Genomic DNA, 23442 nt, shown 5'->3' with positions numbered 1-23442 from the left:
TTTTTTTTAAGAGAGAAAGAGATTGAGAGCATGAGCTAGGGCATGGCAGAGGGAGACTCTCTGCTGAGCACAGAGCCCAACATAGGGCTGGAACTCACGACCCCAAGATTCATGACCCCAGCCAAAATCAAGAGTTGGACACTTAACCGACTGATCGACCTGGATAGGTGCCCATAGTTCATATCATTTTTATAAATGCTATGGTAGAAAATAACCTTTGCCATATTTGCTTTTCCTTTCTCTACAAATACCCATAGACACATACAGTTTTTTTTTTTTTCTTTTTTAGCTTGTTAAATCATTTGAAAGTTAAGTTGCAACATTAATGCCCCTTTACTTCAGGAGTATTTCTTTTAATAAAGAGCTTGTAGAAAGGATTCTCTCAATCCAGTGGTTCCAAATCCCAATACCTACTTGAATCTCCTAGTGCAATGCTTCCTGCTTAAGAATCATCTGGAGAGCTCATTAAACCACAAATTGCTGCCCCCACCTCCCCAGTGTCCTATTCAGAAAGTCTAGGTTGATGCTCAGAATGTGCATTTTTAACAAACTCCCATGTGACTGTAGATGGTCCTGGGATCACACTTCGAGAACTACAGTCTGAGGGAACCCTTGGGTCCACTGCCAGATATTCACTAATTCTAGACAGTGCTTCTCCAATTTTACTCTACATACAAGCTGCCTGGGGATCTTATTAAAATGCAGATTCTTTAAATAAATAAAATGCAGATCCTCTTTCAGTAGGCCTGGGTAGGGTTTGAGATTCTGAATTTATAACAAGCATCCAGTGATAAATGCTATGGATTCTGAACAATGGCTGCACATTAGACTCAGGTAAGTTTTAAAATATAGTGGTATCAAGGATCCACCACTTTAGACCACTGAAATCAGAATTTCTGGGGCAGTGAACTGTCTATACATTTTTTAAAAAAAGAGACTGGAGGGGAGCAAGAGGGAAAGAGAGGGACAGAGACAGAGAGAAAAAGGAAGGAAGGAAGGGAGAAATGAAAAGGAAAAGAAAAATTTCCGCTACTGATTCTCCTATGTTCCCAAGGCTTAAGAATCAGTGATGAGGCAAACTTAGGAACCAGGGTCTTAAATGAAAAATACAGGTTTTTCACTATGAAATTTCAGTCACTGTAAAACTTCATAAACGTTCAAAATTTCATCTAGTTCTCCACACAGAATCTTAACAGTGAAATATAATCTCCTACATATCCAAAATCTGACACTACCTCCATATTTGACATACCTCCTAGACTGAGTCATGTTTTTACCCTCTGTGATACTGATAAAACCTTGGGTGATTATACCCAACTCACTATATCTCTTTTTCCTGGGAACTTCCCTCTTCTCCCCAAGTGGTACAGAAGCCATGTTTATACTACATGACCTAGTCAGAACTGACTAAATAAGAAAAATTACCTGATCCAAGATTACCTGGACCAGATTCTTTCTCCCAGAAATCTGTAAAGGGACCACAACCTGGGTTAATTCTGAGCTGTGCCTGCAATTAAAGAACAAATAGAAATACCTAGAAATTACAGAGAGGTCACCTTATGTCACGTGCCTGGAAAAGCAAAGAAAGCCATTGTGCAAAGAAAAAAAAAAGCAGTAGAAATAAATCGAATGAAGGAAAAATGATACTTAGGGTTCCTACAGGTTTAGGCTTCCTTCTGCAGCCTGGCTATATTCCTGATTTTGGATATCTCAGTTTCTTTCCAATAAATTTCCTTGTAAGTTCAAAGTGGTTTAAGCTAGCTTTTTACATATTGCAAAAAGAACTAAAACTCTGCCCTTGTTATTACGCACATGTAAAAACTGTAATCAGCTTACCTTACTTTTTTACTTCTATTTTGCTGCCAGTGTTTATACATTTAACATTTTTAGTGGCTACTTCAAATTAATGAAATAAGCTTTTCTTAAACAAAGCCTGCTCACATTTTAATCTTTACTTCACAATTTAGGATTATTATTATAAGATTCAATTACAATGCTGTGATATGACTGCAGATGTAGTTAGTGCAAGGTATCAGAATAAATCATTTCTGAACCCAAAAAGAAGAGCAGAATCAGCTTTTGAAAAAAGATTATATACTATTATGAGGTACACAATTCTAATGCAGTATGACATACCTACTACCACACCACACAGAAAGTATACTTTCTAACACAGGGGTAGGCAAATATTTTCTGCAAAGAGTGAAACAGTGAATATTTTAGACTTTGTGGACTGTAAGATCTGTCACAACTACTGACCTCTGCTGTTATAGTGCGAAAGGTGCCACAGACAATACATAAACAAGTAAGTGCAACTGTTCAAAACAACTTTTATGGACAATGATAACTGAATTTTCTACTTTTTGTGTATTACAAAATACTCTTAATTTTTTCTCACAATCATTTAAAAACGTAAACCAAATCTTCGCTTATAAGCCTCTATAAGCTGCTATAACCCAACTCAAAAATAAGCAGCACCAAACTTAACTCAATGGCCATAGTTTGCTGATTCCTGCTCTAAAAGACATAGAAGAAAATCATTATCAGGTTCCATATACATCCCACAGGGCAGAGTTCTATGCCTCTGCCCTGAGTGGCTAGATACAATAGGTAAAGGTGTACTTCTTCACAGAAGTTTTCTATGTTACTTTTCTAGGTTACTTTTTTAGAGAGCTCTTTTCTTTTACTCTCTATTTGTGCTAATCTACATTATCTTCTTTCCTAATCATCATCATGAAAGAGGATGATTCCTCTAAGTCATTCCCCCAAGCTATGAAATAGGAAACACAAGAAATCACAGCCTAACTGGTGTGGTCTGTGGGTCTTTGTCTCTTAGCTATTTTTAATTTTGCTTTCTACACAAGCATTTTTGCTTCTCCGATTTAAATAAAAAAACTTTGGTCGGGGGAGTGGTAGGAAGCTCTATTTGTACATTTGGCATTATTCCAAATCCTTGAGAGCTCTATAGAAAGATGACCTTAGATTTTTAAAAAATTATTTGCTTTACCCTATATTTTAAAATAAAAAACATAGGGATGCTGGGGTGGCTTAGTTAAGTATCCAACTTGATTTCAGCTCAGGTCATGATCTCAGAGTCCTGGGATAGAGCCCCCCCACTTTGAGCTCCACCCTCAGCAGCGAGTCTGCTTAAGAGTCTCTCTCCCTCTGCCCCTCCCCCCACCACTCACGCCCTCGCACGCATGCGCTCTCGAAAATAAATAAATCTTTGGGGCGCCTGGGTGGCTCAGTCAGTTAAGCTTTTGCCTTTGGCTCAGGTCACGATCCCAGGCTCCTGGATCGAGCCCCGCATCAGGGTCCCTGCTCCACGGGAAGCCTGCTTCTCCCTCTCCCACTCCCCCCTGCTTGTGTTCCCTCTCTTGCTGTCAAATAAATAAATAAACCTTTAAAAAATAATAATAAAATAAATATTTTAAAAAATAAATAAATAAAATAATAAACATAATATAGAAGCTAAAATTTTCCAAATATTTAAACTAATCAATCAATTTCATTTAGGCAGTATGACCACAGGAATCTTATTTTTCCTTTTTCATTTGTGACTGTTTTTCATGTGTACCTTTCTCAGGATTTTCATACTTTTATCTTTAAACACAGCATAATCCCTGGAAGTCCTCAAATCAGAGCTATAAACCTATATTATCATATAATGAAAATATAGTTAAGTTTTTAAGCAAAATCTTTTATTTAAACATATTATATACTGGCCTACCAACTTTTTAGATTATTTATCCTTTTGTTTCTTATAAATGGAAACTTGCTTAACTTTCATGAATTATAAAAAGCATACAGCAAAATTAGCAGAATGACTATAAAACAGGAAACTCCAAAAATATGGTTTTAATTTCCTTTGGCAATTAAACTACCTGAGAATGACCAGACATACTAGGATGTCATTAGAACACAAAAAGATACTCACAATTAAAAAACACCTGTGTATTCATAACCCTTCAGACCACAGGCACTTTGATATTCAAAGTATCTACTTACACTGACTCTAATTCCAGAAGAGCCAGTAGTACTTAAAAAGTAACGACAAAAACAGTACGGAGGTTCCTCAAAAACTTAAAAATAGAACTACCATATGATCCAGCAATTCCACTTGTAGCTGTTTATCTTAAGGATTCAAAATCACTATCTCAAAAAGACATATACACTCCCATGTTCACTGCAGCCTTATTTACAATAGCCAAGTTGGCATAACAACCTAACTGTCCACTGACTGGGTAAAGGAAATGTGCTGTATATATACAATGGAAAATTACATAGCAATTAAAAAAAGAAAGAAATTCTGCCACATGCAACAATATTAACAGGCCTTGAGGACATAATGCTAAGTGAATAAGTCAGAAAAAAACAAATACTGTATGATCTCACTTATATGTGGAATCTAAAGAAAACCAAACTCACAGATACAGTTAAAAGATTGGTGGTTGCCAAAAGTGGGAGTTGGGGGGGTCAAGAGTGGGTGAGATGATTAAAGATGGTCAAAAGGTACAAACTTCTATGGTAAGATTAAAGTCCTGGAGATGTAATAATATACAGCATGGTGACTGTATAGTTAACAACACTGTACTATGTATTTGAAAGCTGCTGAGAAAGTAGTTCTTAAAAGTTCTCATGACAAGGAAAAAACTGTAACTGTGTAGGGATGTACGTTAAAACTTATTTTGGTAACCATTTCTCATATACACACATCAAATCATTACGTTGCACATCTAAAACTAATACAATACTATATGTCAATTATATCTTAATTTATTTTTTTTAAGATTTTGAGAGAGTGTGTGTGCGCATGCGTGCATGAGTGGGGAGACGGGGAGAGGGAGAGGGGCAAGCAGACACTGCATGGAGCCCCATGGGGGCTCAATCTCACAACCCTGAGATCACAACCTGGGCCGAAATCAAGAGTCAGACGCTTAACTGACTGACGCTTAACTGACTGAGCTGCCCCATCTTAATTTTTTAAAAAGTAATGACAAAAAAGGCACTTCATATAATAAGTAGTATAAAAATAGTCTCAATGAATAGGGAAAAAAGTTTTAATGTTCTCAAAGTGTTTGATTTACATAGGAAAATTGGACATAAAGTTAAAGGTTGTATCTTTGAACAAATAACTGACTAAAGAAAAAATGGTCATTTTTCAGCACAAGAAAAATAGGTTAATTTTTAGATATATAAATTTTTTAACAAACTTGTTTTCTTTTTAAAATATAAATCCCACAGGATGAAAACTAGTTTAAGAAGGAATTCATCCACCAGAGGGGGCCCTTACAAAACAAGAGAAATAAAGTATTAACAGCAATTAGCAGTTCACACAATTGAACGTTAGAATACATCTCACAAAACAAAATCCTTTAAGTCTATGAATTCCATACAATCAAATGCAAATTTTTGAGTATATTATTTTTCTGAGAAACACAGAATTTTCATCACTGAAATAGGCCCCCAGACTCATTTGTTCAGGTGCCCATAAGCTGAACAAATACAAAGAAAGAGCTATTAACTAGTCACCCATAGCAAGCCAACTAGAGAAGTAATATTTATTCCACCCACTCCACTCCAACACCATTCTTTCTTTTTAAAGTTAGTTCTAGGACCACTTTTTTTTTGAAAATCAGCCATTTATAGTCACAGTGTCAACAGTCACTCTAAAACAGTCACCTAATTCTTGGCTTAGTGATTATTCCAAGAAAGCCCATGTCATCACCATTCCTGGCCTTACCATTTAGCTCAGGGATTTTCTATATGTCACAATATATGCTGAGGCCAGTAAATTTAAATTTATAAAAGAAACAGTATCTTAATTAGTAGCTACCCATTTATCAGAAATGTGTTACTTTTTTAACATGGCATTTATTAAGTATTCAATAAATGTTACATTATCTGATATAACCCTCAGAACAACCCCATAAAGAAATACTATTATTATCCCCACTTTACAGATGAGGGCAATGAGGCTTAAAAATTTCACTGCTACTAAAGAACAGACCACAAACTACAGGGCTAAGTAATACCACAGATAAGAAAATAACTGAAATTTTTAAAAAGATTTTATTTATTTGAGAGAGAGAGAGAGAGAGTGCGTGCTCAAGCACAGGCTGGGGGAGGGGCAGAAGAAGAGGCAGAGAATCCCAAGTGAACTCCATGCTGAGCATGGAGCTGGACTTGGGGCTCAATCCCACGACCCCTGAGATCATGACCCAAGGCAAAACCATGAGCCAGACACCCAACCAACTGAGACCCCCCCCCCCAGGTGCCCCTAAAATAACTGTAATTTTTATTAGGATAATTAGATTCAGACAGTTGTAAAAAAAAAAAAATACAGGGAGATTCCTTGCACACTTTGCCCAATTTCCTGCAATGATAACATTTTGCAAAACTACAACATAATGTCACAAACAGGATACCGATAATAATACAATTTACTGATCTTGTTTTGTTTAGTGTTCTAAGGCACTTTTAATCGGGCAATACATCTTTACTTTTATCTATCAGCACTTCTAAATGCTCTATATAAAAACTGTATTTGTTCTCCAACTATTTTTACCTCTCTTAACTGGTCTTCACTTATAATTTAATCTTTTTTTTTTAGAGAGCGCGCAGGTGCGCACAGGGGGTGAGGGGCAGAGGGAGAGCGAGAATCCGAAGCAGGCTCCACACCCAGCACAAAGCCTGACACAGAGCTCGCTCTCACGATCCTGAGACCATGACCTGAGCCGAAATGAAGAGTCAGACACTTAACCAACTGCACCACCCAGGCGCCCCATAATTTAATCTCTTTATAAGGAATTTTAGGGTTTAATACTTTTCTGTAGTTATATATCTCAACATCCTCATTCTCTTTATATATGTGAACTTACTCAGTTTTATTCTAATTTCTCCAAAGCATAGGCCCTGGTGTCAAGAATCCTGGCATTTTACCATCTGCTCTGCCATGTACTAACTTTGGCAAATCCTTTAACCTCTCAACATTTCTCTCATCTTTAAAATGAGAATAATAGTACCTACTTCAAACAGTTGCTGAAGATCAAAATTTGCCTGCAAAGTGGTTGGCACATTACATGGCAGAGAGTAAGTCTCACTAAACTTTAACCATAATTATTTACTAGTCCTCACCAAGACTTTTCTAATAGCAAGACTATCCACTGCAACCTTCCTAACATCCTAGCTTTACTATGATATGTCTGTTTGTTCATTCACTCAACAAAAATGTACTGTTTACCCATAAAGAAGATAAACAGATGAATCAAATACAGAACTTTTCTTCACATCTGCACAATTATTAAAATTTAAGGTAGACAGCACCAATAACAAAGGAGGGGGAAAAAGTACAGTTCAAGTTCTCTGGCACTTTCGATGGAGGAAGTAGCAAATGACCTGGGTATTTAAGAGTTTATTTGCTTGACAAATAAATGGGAAGACACGGGGCAGGAAGGAAGGAAATGGGATATAGCATTTCCTAGAATAAGAACATAAGGGCAACTAAGGTACCAAGGAGGAAAAGGGGCATGTATAGGAAATAGCAAGCAGTTCCAGTTGGCTACAGTGAAGGCTAATAATAGAAAAACTAAAGACTAGTCAGAGCAGATCCTGAAAAGCTTTAAATCCAAATCCAGAGCCTAAATTTCATTCTGTCTATAATGAAAAGTCAAAGATTTAGGAGTAGTGCAATTGTAAGTTCCTAATTGTATAGTCAAAATATGAATGTGCTGTATAACATGTAAAATGGATTAGAGAAGAAATCTCTACTGTGCCAGTATTCAGAAACAAAATGCTGCAATTGAACAGGTAGGTAGAGAAAGCATGAAAAGAAAATTTGAAGGGAAAAATATTAATGTAAGTGAACCAATGATTTGGAAGTTAATAAAATCTGAAAACAAAAAGTGAAGAAGATTTAGGTTACAAGCCTTAGTTCTGGGAACTGTGCTAAAGAAAAATGGCTCCCAGACTTCCCGACAAATCACTTAACCATTTTCCTGAATTCCAAACCATATTTTCTTTACTAGGCTGAATTATTTTTACCTGTAGAGTGAAACAAATATCTTACAAGAACATGGTATCATAACCAATAAACAAAATAAAGAAATCTAGAAGACTCTATGCTGAGCAGAGCAAGACAATGGGCTTAGTACATTTGATAGATCATAACATGCTTATTAAAAGTTAAAGATTCAGGATACTGTAATTATTTGTTCATAAAACAGGAACCAGGATTCCTGTATTCATTCGTTCACTGGTTATCTCCAATGTGTAAAACACTGTCTGAATGTTTTAGAGCATGCAACAAATATACAGGTAATATATTCAACATATATATATATACCCAACATATATATATATATAGTCAACATATTTATGCAACAAATATATATATATTCAATATATATATATATATATATATGTTGGATACATATTTCAATAAGAAAATTTTACAAGTTATTAAATTTTATGGAAGGTTCTCTGTTGACCTCAATGCTCTGAGGGCTCAATATTCTCTCCCACCTTCCTCTTACTAAAATGCCTCTGTTCATAGGGAATATTGACAATGATATTGCAATAGTGTTGTATGGTGATACGTGGTAGCTACACTTGTGGTGAGCATAGCATAACCCACAGAGGCGGTGAATCACCATGCTGCACACATGAAACTAACGTAACACTGTGTCAACATCCATAAACTTAAAAAAATTTTTTTTAATTAAAAATAAAAAAATAAAAATAATAAACTGGGCTTCTGTTGCTAAGCCTTTGAAAAATGTAAATAAACGACAACATATTAACTAAGGTTATAATAACCACTTTAATATTAAATTATTAACCATTAAAGGCCAGAATAAAAATATTAATTTAACCTATCATCGGACACAAAGTAAATGATACTTGATATTTTACAGATTTTTGGGTATCTCCTAAGCTCCACTTTGCAGTTTGGGAAATTAAAAGCAAATATATTTGTTGCTAGATGCGAGATTTGTATACATTTCCTTACAGAGTTTTTTTTTTTAAGATGTTATTTTCATTTATTTGACAGAGAGAGAGAGAGAGCACAAGCAGGCAGAGTTGGAGAAGCAGGCTCCTCGCCAAGCAGAGAGCCCGACGCGGGATTCGATCCCAGGACGCCGGGATCACGACCTGAGCCGAGGGTAGATGCTCAACCAACTGAGCCACCCAGGCACCCCCAGAGTTTATCATCTTACCAGGTCTTTCCTTCCCAGTGCCTTTTGATTCAGCAAATTTTTGAATCAAGCTTTCAACTGTAGTATTAGCCATGTTATTTATAAATTCTTCATGGACCTATTAAAGTGAAATAAAGATAATTTTTTTCTTTTTCCATCAAAAATTCTTACTGTATTTCAGACAAAACTTGCACAAAGCAATTAAAATTCATTACACTAAAATATGTGTTTTTTTTGACCCAAAGCCTTTGAGAACTTTCATTTGCCTAACATGCTGCTCTGTTACCTTGTACTGTTAGTAGACCTGTGGGTATCAACCACTGTTTACATGAACCCCTGAAGATACAGCCCCACAGTCTTAGAAGTCAAGGAAGTTTCCTATCCTCATCTTTGAATGCTTTAGACACATAATTCTTATGATAAATTAAAACTTAGGGCTCCTGGGTGGCTCAGTTGGTTAAGCGACTGCCTTCGGCTCAGGTCATGATCCTGGAGTCCCGGGATCGAGTCCCGCATCAGGCTCCCTGCTCGGTGAGGAGCCTGCTTCTCCCTCTAACCCTCCCCCCTCTCATGTACTCTCTCTCATTCTCGCTCTCTCAAAAAAAAAAAAAAAAAAAAACAACTTATATAGATCTCTAATAATTTCTAGATCCTTAATAATAAAAAATAACAGACCTCATCTTTACTCTATTTCAATGCACTCCAAATTGTCATAATTAAATTGCTTTTATATTTTTGGGGAAAAAATTTTTTTTCTTAAAGATTTTTTTGTTTTTAGGTAATCCCTATACCCAACGTGGGGCTCGAACTCACAACCCCGAGATCAAGAATCACACGCTTCACCAACTGAGCCAGCCAGGAGCCCCTATTTTTGGAAAATTTCTAAGTTCTTTTTTTTTTTTAAGATTTTATGTATTTGAGAGAGCAAGCAAGCACAAGGGAGAGGGGGAAGCAGACTCCCTGCCGAGTGGGGAGCCCAACACGGGGCTCGATCCCAGGACTCTGAGATAGTGACCTGAGCTCAAGTCAGACACTTAAGCAACTGAGCCACCCACATTCCCCTCTAAGCACAAGTTCTATAACTTACTGCTGTTCTAAATTATAAAACAGTGAAATTTTAAAAAAATATTCAAAGATTGATTAACTTCAGAATTTTAAGGTAAAAGGACTGAGCTATAGTTAAATTTTAACAGTTGGTTTGCATTATCATCCTTGGTGGCCAAACAATCAAATATCCTGTTTATTTTTTTTTTTAAGATTTTATTTATTTGTCAAATATAAAGAGCAAGAGAGAGAGAGCGCGAGTGCACAAGCAGGGGGAGCGGCAGGCAGAGGGAGAAGCAGACTCCCCTCTGAGTAGGGACCCGATGCAGGGCTGGATCCCAGGACCTTGGGATCATGACCTGAGCTGAAGGCAGACGCTTAACCAACTGAGCCACCCAGGAGTCCCAAAAAATCCAGTTTATTTTATATTTAATACATGTAAATACACATTCTTACCTGAAATTCAAAAAAAAAATTGAGTTTTGGATTTTTAAAGAGTCATAAATGAACATAAAATTTTCATGGATCAGTTCAACAAAAGGAAAAACTTACCTGGGCTATTTGCAAATGAATTTCCTTTACAGCATTTGACAAGGATTCTATAATTTCCTTTATGTGAATGAGATGAGCTTCTTCAATATCTTGAAACTTCTGGATAACAAATATGAAAAGTTACATATATACATAAAAAATACACTCTGAAATCAAAACTTTTTAAATTATTTATTTTTTTAGGTAATCTACACTCAACGTGGGGCTCGAACTTGACCCTGAGATGAAGAGTCACATGCTTTACCAACTGAGCCAGACAGATGCCCCTGCAATCAAAAGACCTTTTAAATCATCTCAATACAGCTAACCAAATTTAGTGAGTTAACATTATTATGTAATGTTTAACAATACTTCTAGACAAATGGGTCCAATAAATATACTGAAATGTTTAACTTTTTAATATATAAACTTTGTTATGCCATTTCTCAGGCATGTATGAACTTGTTCAGAGTTTGAAGACACCACAATTAAAATCTATAATTACAGTCAGAAAATTGGAAGGAGATCCAAATGAGGAGTGTCACAAAAGCCAAGGCAGAAGTGTTTCCAACTGAAGAGCAGATAGTTGGCAGAGCAAAAGCTACTGTTTACTTCTGAAGACTTTATAATCTAGCCCAAACTCTCAAAGTGTCTTTCTAATCCTTGAAATATTAATACATGGCCTTCAAAAGAGGTAATCTATGGTCAAAGAAATATGGAAAAGCCTGTATACTCTATCTCAGCAGTTCTCAACAGAAGGTGGGGATACATCCAGTCACCTGGAAAAAGTTTTCAAACTATAGAACGCATAGATCCTCTACTACTCCCTGGGGAATGGGAGTGGAAAAAGATGAGAATGTTGTTTGGAAAAAATTCCCAGGTCATTCTGATATTTATTCCCTGGGAAGAAAACCACTGCTAGACTTGGCTTCCAATAAACAAATTAAGAAGCCTAAGAAATACTGAAATAAAACATGTTTCATTTTGCTTAACCCAGTGTGTTCCAAATTTCTTTGACCACACAGTCCTTTTTGTTTTTCTTCTTCTCTGAGTATCTATTAATATCTCACACAACAATAATATTCCTCAAAACAGGATTTGGGAAATGCTGAACTAGCTATTTTCAAACAAAATACATTTGTCATTTCGACTGCACAAACCTGATTACCCTTTTTTTTTTTTGCCAAATTAAATCAGTTCTAAGGAATAGGCCTAAATGCCTTGTTATTTTTTCTGGTTAGATTATCAAATTAAGTTTCCTCACCCCATATTTAATATATAATTTTCTTTAGCACTGAGTTATATGATCAGAAAATCACTAAGCTAAATGATCATGTTCATATCTGCGCAAGGGTCTGAACTTTCTAAAAAAAATCAGTAATGGTGAAATTATAGTTTTGGCAATAATGTAACAATAGTTCAAACACTTCAGTCAATTTTATTCATGAGAAATGGTGGAGTTAAAATGTCTTGCTTTGACTCATTTTGACCAAATCAATGAGAATACCAGTATTTCAAGATTCTAAATTACCTTCTTAAGAAGTGAGGAATATCCACAGAAGCATGATTCTATTTTATGTTCCTATTATAAGAATTTGCCTTCAGCTTAAATTTTTGCAATTTAATGAATAAGATATTTTCTCATAGACTGGTAAGACCCAAATCCAGAAAAGCTAGGTCAAACAGCCACAAATTTCATATGGATAATCCCTAATTCCAAGAAAACTGTGCCACCTTCATTCTCTTTTGAAAGAGCTACACTGAGTAAGACATATCCTTAATTATTTAAAAATATCTTGAAGCATGAAGCCACACAAAAACTCAAAGCGTGATTCAGATGCAATTTAGAAACTGTGCTGGGTTGGTTTTTTTTAGGGGGTAGGGGATCTGCTAAATATCACAATTCCTCAGAATTAGTGATGACTAAACATAGAGTAATTCAACAATGGGACTATAGTCTCTAGTTTTGGATATAAATAAATGAACTTTCTTGAACAAATCAGGCTTTTCTTCCTTGCAATTTCAAATTCACCGTATTCATATGTATTGTTACATTAATTTTTTTAAAAAGTACAATTTTGGGGACGCCTGAGTGGCTCAGTCGGTTAAGCATCTGACTTTTGATTTCAGCTCAGGTCATGATCTCAGGGTTGTGAGATCGAGGCTCACAACAGGCTCCACGCTCAATGGGAAGTTTGCTTGGAGTTCTCTCTCCCTGTATGCCCCTCCCCCGGCTCCACTCACATATTCTCTCTCTTAAAAAAATAAATAAAAATAAAAAATTAAAAGTACAATTTTGTCAGCCACTCTAATACATAAAAGCACCCTAATACTAAAAGTCCTTAATCTGAAGTTGTTGTTTAAGCAAATCTCAAAGCTTCCTTGAATGAGCCACCTAACTGTTTAAACAAAATCTCCATATTCTCTCCAGTTTTTAAGTGTCATTAAATAATAGTAGAAAGCATAAACACAAAGAAAATTCACAATTTTAATCATGTTTTTTCCTAACCCCAAATGAAAATAATTAAATCACAATACTCTAAATAAATCCTAACCTCTTTCATCCCACAGACTCAACTTCTTTTCCCACTAGTAAATATAGGTCCTGTCACCCAAATCTGATTTTCACTAGACTGACAGTGAATCAGGTCAACATGCTTGGCCTGGAACAAAGAAAGATGGAAATGTAAAAGAATTCTTTTCACTTCTAAATAGCTGAAATTAAAGTTTAAAGTCTACTATCCATTAAGAAATGATAGCCCTTTTTGCCGTTGTACTAGTCTGACAGAGAGACAGAGACGAAGAGGGAACGTGAGAGAAAACAAACATACACACATTAGCACAGTATACCATCACCTTTACTTAAAAGCAGCGTGGTTATACATCTGCTCAAATATATTAATGTCCCCATCTTGGAAGTAGCAGAATAAACAAAATGCCAATGTGGGGGAAAAAAAAAAGTAATGAAAAAATAGAAAGAAATGAGAGGGAAAGATGAGCGCTGAAAATTTTCAGAACACTTTTATAACATAATATAAACGAATAAAAAACTCTGACTCTAGCAAATTCTAATTTTTCCAAATTAAATAGCTGAAAGGCAAACATTTTCTGACAGAAACTAATCATGTTGATGCAAAATTAATGAACCAGTACTGTCTTATAAACAAGTGTTCCTAAGGATTCAAAAGCCAAAAGAACACTTGCTGAAGTCTACAATAAGGCTTGTTGCTACAGAAATTGAAGTTTTTTCTCTCACTAGAGTTAGAGGCTCATTTATTACAATTAACTAAACCCTTCTTGAAATATTATCATTTCCCAGCTGCTATGACATTATACTTCCCAGTTTTCTTCCTTGTCTGGCCTCTCCTACTTGGGTCTCAGCATCTCTTCTTTTATCAAACTGTCAATGATGAGTCTCTCAGAGCTTGGCCCTTTCTTCCCTACACTCTATTCAAAGATGATGTTGTTATGGCTTTGAGTACTGGCAAGCCCTTATTTTACACAAGCTCATAATCCTTCATTCAAAACTCTGGGACCAGATGTTTTAGAGTTCAAACATATTGAATTTTTAAAATAAAGATAATGTGGTGTTGTTACCATATCTTTCACAATACTGCAAGCAGGATTTGCAGTGGCATCTGTGTATCAAACACGTTAATATTTCTAAAGGAAAACATGTATATTCAATGTAGGTAGGATAAATTAATAGCCTTACATCAGTTCTGGTCAAGTTTTGCTGCCAAATGAATTACAGAAAAAAAACTTTCGGTTTTTAGAGCTTTTGGATTTCAGACCTGTAAACAAAGGACTGTGAACATTATACCCAGCCCAGATTATCTGGATCTTCCACAACTGCCCACATGATGTCTCCACTTAGGTATAGGCAGCTCAAAATTAACATGTTCAGAATGGAACATCTGATCCCCTTCCAACCTCTCAAACTAACCTAACAGTTCTTCATCTAGTCTTTCCCATTCATCTCTAACCACACGAACTTACAAGCCCAAACCCACAAGAGATCCTGATCTCCCCAATAATCCCCCCATCCTCCAACTCCTGCCATCTCCGAACACACTCAATTCTCTCTTTCAACCACCACACAGCCCCTCATCCTCACCTGACCACTATACTCTCCTTCCAAACTAGACTCTTGATTTTCGTTTGGCCCTACTATAATCCATGCTCCACAAAATTCCCAGAATTATCTTTTAAAATGCAGATCAGGGGGGCACCTGGGTGGCTCAGTCGGTTAAGTGTCTGCCTTCGGCTCAGGTCATGATCCCAGGGTCCTGGGATCGAGCCCCATGCTGCATACAATCTTTCAGTGTCTCCCAACTGCCTTTTTTTTTTTTTTTTTAATTTTTTTCTCCTTTATTTGATTTATGCCCTATTTTTTTTTTTTCTTTTTAAAAAATTTGAGATTATTTCTAACTTCTTGGGATTTGTACACATGAAAAAATGTTCAACATCATTAGCCATTGGGGAAATACAAATCAAAATCACAATGAGATACCACCTTACACCAGTTAGAATGGCAAAAATTAACAAGACAGGAAACAACAAATGTTGGTGAGGATGTGGAGAAGGGGAACCCTCTTCCAACTGCTCTTAAGAAAACCTAAACCCTTACTATAGAGCTTTGTCCTTCCCTATCTCTAACTTCTTCCCACTCTCCCTCTTCACTCAGTTTCAGTAAGCACTCTTTGCTTTCTACAATGCGACAGCTTTTTCATACCTCTGGGTCTTATATCCAGGGGTCCTCGATACCTGGAACACTCATGCCCTAGAATGTGTCTCTTTACTCATTCTTCAAGTCTCAGTTTTAAATCTCACTTTTCCAAAAAAGCCTTTCCTAACTCCCAAATCCAAATCAAATTAGGTTGCTCCTATTATTCCATCTCATAGAATCCTTCTTTTCCCTTGTCACAGGTTTAATAATTCATCATAACTTTGTATTTAATCATGTATTTAATGTTTGCCTCCCTCCACTATATTGTATCCTCCACCTAGAGCAGGGAGATATTTTATTTACGTATATACTGTTATACACCCAGCAACTAGCACAGTGCCTGCACCACGGCAAGTAAAGACGGATGCGTATATGCCTGCAAACAAGCATGAAAGCCTTCTGATTTCTCAGATGGGAATCATTCATCACTCCAAGCAGGAAGACTCCCTAGAATCCAAAAAGGCAGATTCATAAAGTCCTTCTTCACACTTATTGAATGCCTACCATGAGAAACCCTGTTATCACAGAACTTATATTTTAGTGGAGGAAGACAGACGATAAAAAAACGGTAAAAGAACCAGTGTGCTTCACTACATTCAAATATGATGACTAAGAATAATGTTCTAAGAAGTGGTTTCTTCACCAGCATCAACAGCAGCATAAAGAATAAGCAGAATAGCTACAGCCAACCCATGATGAATAAGAACATAACAAACCCCTGCTATTGTAAGCCACTGAGATATGGGGGTTTCTTCGTCACCTCAGCATACCCAGCCTATCCTGACAGAGTAAATAACATTCATGGCGTATTAGATGACAACAGGTGCTAAGAAGAAAAACAAAACAAGAAAAAAGTACAAGAGGGTGGGGGTAGGAGTTTTAGGTGTGATTCATAAAAGGTACCCATCTTAAACCTAGGCCTTTAATTAAGACTCTAAGAACATCAAATGGGATATAAATGATCCCAAGTTTATGGGAAACAGACCTTTTTTTCTGTCCTCCCTAACTAAAATGGAAGCTCTATGAGGAGCAGGGATTCTTGATTCTTTGTTAATGGCTATATTCTCAGCAGTGAATCATTTCCAGTTTTCTTCTTAAGCAGAAATCAATTTTACAATTCATACATAAGGCTAACAATCAGCCCTGTTTTCATCATCTACCAATATCCTCACTTTCCCCAATTCTCTTTAAACAGCCTCTTCTGATACACCTAAATAATCCCTTATAATGTCATAGTTATTGCATCTTGGTCCTCGATTTCCAAAACAAGATGTGTATCTTTAAAACAGCATTAATAAAACATACTAAAAAATTATTTGACACAAGAATTATATTATTTGTATCAGTAAAACAAATATCCTGTTTTAGATTTAAAGCTTAAAAATACCAACCTGAGCTGTTTCTGTCATTTTCTGTTCAAAATCGGCTTTTGCTAATGCATACTTCTCCACATAAAGTTTATAGGTATCTGTAGCTTTCTTAGATTTAACAGCTGCCTGTAACAAAAACAAAACAAAAACATTTTTAACTATACAATGACCTGTTTTCTTTCCTGATATAAGTTCATACTATTTCAATGCATTTTAAGGGATGAGGCCTATGGTGAGTCCAATATGACATAAACTAACTTTAACACCTTTTTTCAAGTCCTCATTAGTAATATTTTTATTATAGTCACAGAATAACGCAGAAATTAAATGCTGATTCTCCTTTCTGTCTGATGGAATGTGCTTTGAAAAGTTAAATACTCCCATTTTATAACCCAGAGTAATATCATATAACCACATTATAATGGTATGGTGTTTCTAAGAATTCAATCAACAAAAACATGACAATACCATCAGAATATGCTTGACACTCTTTTCCACACCTGCAAGTCTTCCTTCCTCCCACAACACAGACATATTCCATTTAATGTCTCATTAATAATTATAAAGGTAGCTCAAAAGTTGAGAAATCATTTTCTTTGATGTTTCTCAGTTTCCATTATGCTCCAATAAATCTATAAATTTGTTTATATTTTTGCCTAATTTTCAAGATTTCTATTATTAAAAAATTGTTATTGCATTATTATGACTCAAGTTTTATGAGACTTATGTATTCAATTAAAACTTAATATAAAACAAATTATACAGAGATCTTTTCCTCAAGGACTTCATGAAAGTAGTAGAACCTATTTTTACTTAGAAATCAGCAGAAAGCAACAAAGCCACAGAAGTAAAGATAAATTCTATGGACAATATACACTGAAGAAGAAGAAAGAGTTTGTGTAACTTGTAGGTTCAAGCAGACATATGGTTATCCAGAAACTTGACTATTTTCAAAGTACTGATCAATCTGGACATGGGAAGCTTGGGGAGTAAGGAGTGTTGGTGTAAATTAAGAGTCTAAGGAAGATCAAAAAAAGAGAAGATATAAATATCTCAATTTTCTTGATGAGTAAGAGATGGTCTGCTAAGAGTGAAGAAGAGTAGGGTAGGGCTAGGAGCTTCACAAGAACGAGAAACATTTCAAGCTAGGGTTATAGAAGGTACAACAGATGATGCTAGATGAGTAAAAGTACTCCTAAGAGTCACTGAGGGCTCAGTGAAGCTGGAAAACAGAATTCGTGTACATACAATCCAAACACCACGTAATCCTCTCTAGCTACGGTCAGGAGTCTAGAAATAAGAAGCAGAAACAGAAGTTGGGTTTACCTGAAAGGTTGGGATTGGCAAGAGATGTAGAGAGTCCTACTCTTTACAAAGGCCCCTCTGTATGCTTCTTAAAATATAACTACGTACATTCTAGTAAACACATTATGCTCCATGCTTTCCTGCATTCTTAAATAAATAATATAGGATGCCACTTTATCTTGTAGCATAAAGAAAACTGCTTTTGGAGCCAGAAGACTCTGTCTTAAGAGTTTTATATAGTTCTCTCATTCCTAAAATGGGAAGAATACCACCTATTTTTTAAAAAATTTAGCAATGATGAAATGTAACTTATGTAAAATGATTGGGAAAGGGACTGGCACATAGTTAAATATACAAAATAAATGGTATCTGCTATTATTATGGTTTCTAAAAGCAACACCATCAGGAAGATATATAACTGAATTTTGTTGTTATTGTATCTAACAGTTGTACTGAGTTCTCCATGCCTAGAGTAAGTGGTTAAAACCTATACTGATTTTCTAGTTTGCTCCTATGGATTTTTTTTTTTAACTCTTTTTCCATTGTCTCAGGCCATTTGACATTATTTATACTACTGTTAGTATACTTCCTCTGACATCCTGGCCTTGTTTAAACACATAACAATTAGATGAGATGGTTATTTGAAATCTACTAAGTATTTTCATAGGAAGCAGAGATAAATTTGCTATATTTGAGAAAAAAATTTTAAAGGTGTGGTTATCTGGGTTTCCTTTGGCTATCTGGGAGATATATATAGATATATAATATATATATACACACACACATATACATGTGTATGTATATATATATATATATATATATATATATATATATATCAAATCCTATATATATATATATCAAGAGACTTAAGTTTCTTCTACCAACTACCTGTATTTTTAGTCTGTGCAAGAATGAGGGGAACCTGGTCCTAAGAGGAAAGTACATAGCAATACAAGCCTTTCTCAAGAAACAAGAAAGGTCTCAAATACACAGCCTAACCCTACAACTAAAGGAGCTAGAGAAGAGCAAATAAAGCCTAAACCCAGCAGGAGAAGAGAAATAATAAAGATCAGAGCAGAAATCAATGAAATAGAAACCCAAAGAACAGTACAACAGATCAATGAAACTAGGAGCTGATTTTTTGAAAGAATTAAAAAGATTGATAAACCCCTGGCCAGACTTATCAAAAAGAAGAGAAACGACCCAAATAAATAAAATGATGAATGAAAGAGGAGGGATCACAACCAACACCAAAGAAATACAAACAATTATAAGAACATATTATGAGCAACTATATGCAGGCATATTAGACAATCTGGAAGAAATGGATGCATTCTTAGAGAGTATAAACTACCAAAACTGAACCAGGAAGAAATAGAAAACCTGAACAGACCCATAACCACTAAGGAAATTGAAGGAGTAATCAAAAATCTCCCAACAAAGAAGAGCCCAGGGCCAGATGGCTCCCCAGGGGAATTCTACCAAACTTTTAAAGAAGAATTAATACCTTTTCTTCTGAAGCTGTTTCAAAAAATAGAAATGGAAGGAAAACTTCCAAACTTGTTTTATGAGGCCAGTATTACCTTGATCCCAAAACCAGACAAAGACCCCATCAAAAAGGAGAACTACAGACCAATATCCCTGATGAACATGGATGCAAAAATTCTCACCAAAATACTAGCCAATAGGATCCAACAGTACATTAAGAGAATTATTCACCACGACCAAGTGGGATTTATTCCTGGGCTGCAAGGTTGGTTCAACATCCGCAATCAATCAATGTGATATAATACATTAATAAAAGAAAGAACAAGAACCATATGATACTCTCAATAGATGCAGAAAAAGCATTTGACAAAGCACAACATCCTTTCTTGATTAAAATTCTTCACAGTGTAGGGATAGAGGGTACATACTTCAATATCATAAAAGCCATCTATGAAAAACCCACAGCGAATATCATACTCAATGGGGAAAAACTGAGAGCTTTTCCCCTAAGGTCAGGAACATGGCAGGGATGTCCACTATCACCACTGCTGTTCAACATAGTACTAGAAGTCCTAGCCTCCGCAATCAGACAAAAATAAAAAATAAAAGGCATCCAAATCGGCAAAGAAATGAAACTCTCACTTTTTGCAGATAATATGGTAATTTATGTGGAAAACTGCTAGAACTCAAACAGGAATTCAGTCAAGTGGCAGGATATAAAATCAATGCACAGAAATCAGTTGCATTTCTATACACCAACAAGACAGAAAAAAGAGAAATTAAGGAGTTGATCCCATTTACAATTGCACCCAAAACCATAAGATACCTAGGAATAAATCTAACCAAAGAGGCAAAAGATCTGTACTCAGAAAACTATAGAATACAACTGAGGAAGACACAAAGAAATGGAAAAATGTTTCATGCTCATGGATGGGAAGAACAAATATTGTGAAGATGTCTATGCTACCTAGAGCAATCTACATATTTAATGCAATCCCTATCAAAATACCATCTACTTTTTTCACAGAAATGGAACAAATAATCCTAAAATTTGTATGGAACCAGAAAAGACCCCAAATAGCCAGAGGAATGTTGAAAAAAAAAGCAAAGCTGGTGGCATCACAATTCCGGACTTCCAACTCTATTACAAAGCTGTCATCATCAAGACAGTATGGTATTGGCACAAAAACAGACACATAGATCAATGGAACAGAATAGAGAGCCCAGAAAGGGACCCTCAACTCTATGGTCAACTCATCTTTGACAAAGCAGGAAAGAATGTCCAATGGAAAAAAGACAGTCTCTTCAACAAATGGTGTTGGGAAAATTGGACAGCCACATGCAGAATTGGACATGCAGAAGAATGAAACTGGACCATTTCCTTACACCACACACAAAAATAGACTCAAAATGGTTGAAAGACCTAAATGTGAGACAGGAGTCCATCCAAATCCTAAAGGAGAACACAGGCAGCAACCTCTTCGACCTCAGCCGCAGCAACTTCCTCCTAGAAACATCACCAAAGGCAAGAGAAGCAAGGGCAAAAATGAACTATTGCGATTTCATCAAGATAAAAAGTTTTTGCACAGCAAAGGAAACAGTCAACAAAACCAAAAGACAACCGACAGAATGGGAGAAGATATTTGCAAATGACATATCAGATAAAGGGCTAGTATCCAAAATCTATAAAGAACTTTTCGAACTCAAAACCCAAAGAACAAATGATCCAATCAAGAAATGGGCAGAAGACAATGAACAGACATTTTTCCAAAGAAGACATCCAAATGGCCAAGACACATGAAAATGTGCTCAACATCGCTCGGCATCAGGGAAATCCAAATCAAAACCTCAATGAGATACCACCTCACACCCATCAGAATGGCTAAATTAACAAGTCAGGAAACGACAGATGTTGGCAGGGATGCAGAGAAGGGGGAACCCTCCTACACTGTTGGTGGGAATGCAAGCTGGGGCAGCCACTCTGGAAAACAGTATGGAGGTTCCTTAAAAAGTTGAAAATAGAGCTACCCTACGACCCAGCAATTGCACTACTGGGTATTTACCCCAAAGATACAAATGTAGGGATCCAAAGGGGTACGTGCACCCCGATGTTTATAGCAGCAATGTCCACAATAGCCAAACTATGGAAAGAGCCTAGATGTCCATCAGCAGATGAATGGATAAAGAAGGTGTGGTATATATATACAATGGAATATTATGCAGCCATAAAAAACAAAAACAAAATCTTGCCATTTGCAACAACATGGATGGAACTAGAGGGTCTTATGCTAAGCGAAATAAGTCAATCAGAGAAAGACAAGTATGTGATCTCACTGATATGAGGAATTTGAGAAGCAAGGCAGAGGATCATAGGGGAAGGGAGAGAAAAATGAAACAAGATGAAACCAGAGAGGGAGACAAACCATAAGAGACTCTTAATCTCAGGAAACAAACTAAGGGTTGCTGGAGTGGAGAGGGGGTGGGAGGGATGGGGTGACTGGGTGATGGACACAGGAGGATATGTGGTATGGTGCGTGCTGTGAATCGTGTGTAAGACTAATGAATCACAGACCTGCACCCCTGAAACAAATAATACATTATATGTTAATAAAAATAAATAAAATGCATAGTAAAAAAAAAAAAAGAATGAGGGGCGCCTGGGTGGCTCGGTCCTTAAGTGTCTGCCTTTGGCTCAGGTCATGATCCTGGAGTCCCGGGATAGAGTCCCACATCGGGCTCCCTGCTCAGCGGGAAGTTTGCTTCTCCCTCTGATCCTCACCCTGCTTGTGCTCTCTCTTTCAAATAAATAAATAAAATCTTAAAAAAAAAAAAAAGATCAGCAACCTACAGTCCATGGAGTGATTTTCAGTGACAGAGCCTAGCAAAATAACGTAGTCCCACTAGCAGCCCCTTCTTTGCTTGTTCCTTATCCTAACGCCTACTCTTTTTGTTCTGCTGCCTAGTAATTTATATGTTAGCTATTGATGAAGACTTGAGTTGTGATCACCCCTAGAGACATCTGCAATTTGGAAAAAATTCATAAAAATGGAAAAGTCCCCCCAAATAGGGGTATAATGATTGTGGCTATACTATTTTATTTTCTATTTGGTGTCTATACTTTTTTTTTTTTTAAAGATTTTATTTATTTTTTTGAGAGAGAGAGTGAGAGAGAAAGAGCACAAGAGGGGGGAGCGGGAGAGGGAGAAGCAGACTCCCTGCTGAGCAGGGAGCCCGATGCGGGACTCGATCCCGGGACTCCAGGATCATGACCTGAGCCGAAGGCAGTTGCTTAACCAACTGAGCCACCCAGGCGCCCTGGTGTCTATACTTTTAAAAGTAATTTATTTCATGAGATCTTCCCTGTTTTCTTTTTACAGGTTCTATACAAAATAGGATACTTCCCCCTTCTAAACTTACCATTAAAACCTCTCTCTAACCTCTTGTTCTGCACTATTCAATGTTTTTGCTGCCCAAAAAGAAGGAAGCTTCTTGAATACAGAAGGGGAGAATATGTATTTTAGCCTGTAATAACCTTCATAACATCTAGCAAAATGACAAGCACAGGGTAGGAACTAAAACACTTACTACTATATACAAATTATCACTTCATAATCCAACAATCAGAAAAATACTTGAATAAGACATTTAAAAAGCCAAGACTCTAGTCTTTAGCCAATATTTAAAGTAAAAATAAGCTCTTAATTTGTGTTGTATTAACAAACTGGAAAAATTCAAATAATATTTCGCTGTAATGATTATTTTTCCAAGTAAACATATA

The 23442-nt window shown here is 36.3% G+C and overlaps 1 protein-coding gene across 1 annotated transcript in view; it reads right to left on the bottom strand.

The window, feature by feature from the left end:
- The window catches only part of FCHO2 (FCH and mu domain containing endocytic adaptor 2), a 127273-nt gene that overhangs the window by 59324 nt on the left and 44507 nt on the right, over positions 1–23442 (bottom strand). The window contains 3 exon segments of the mRNA XM_021702060.2: positions 9219–9315; positions 10794–10892; positions 16893–16997. Of these exon segments, the coding sequence (XP_021557735.1) occupies positions 9219–9315; positions 10794–10892; positions 16893–16997 (301 nt within the window).

This window comes from Neomonachus schauinslandi, chromosome 7 (assembly GCF_002201575.2).
Source record: "Neomonachus schauinslandi chromosome 7, ASM220157v2, whole genome shotgun sequence".
NCBI lineage: Eukaryota > Metazoa > Chordata > Mammalia > Carnivora > Phocidae > Neomonachus > Neomonachus schauinslandi.
The sequence above is the reverse complement of the archived record's forward strand: the minus strand, read 5'-3'. Positions and strand labels throughout refer to the sequence as shown.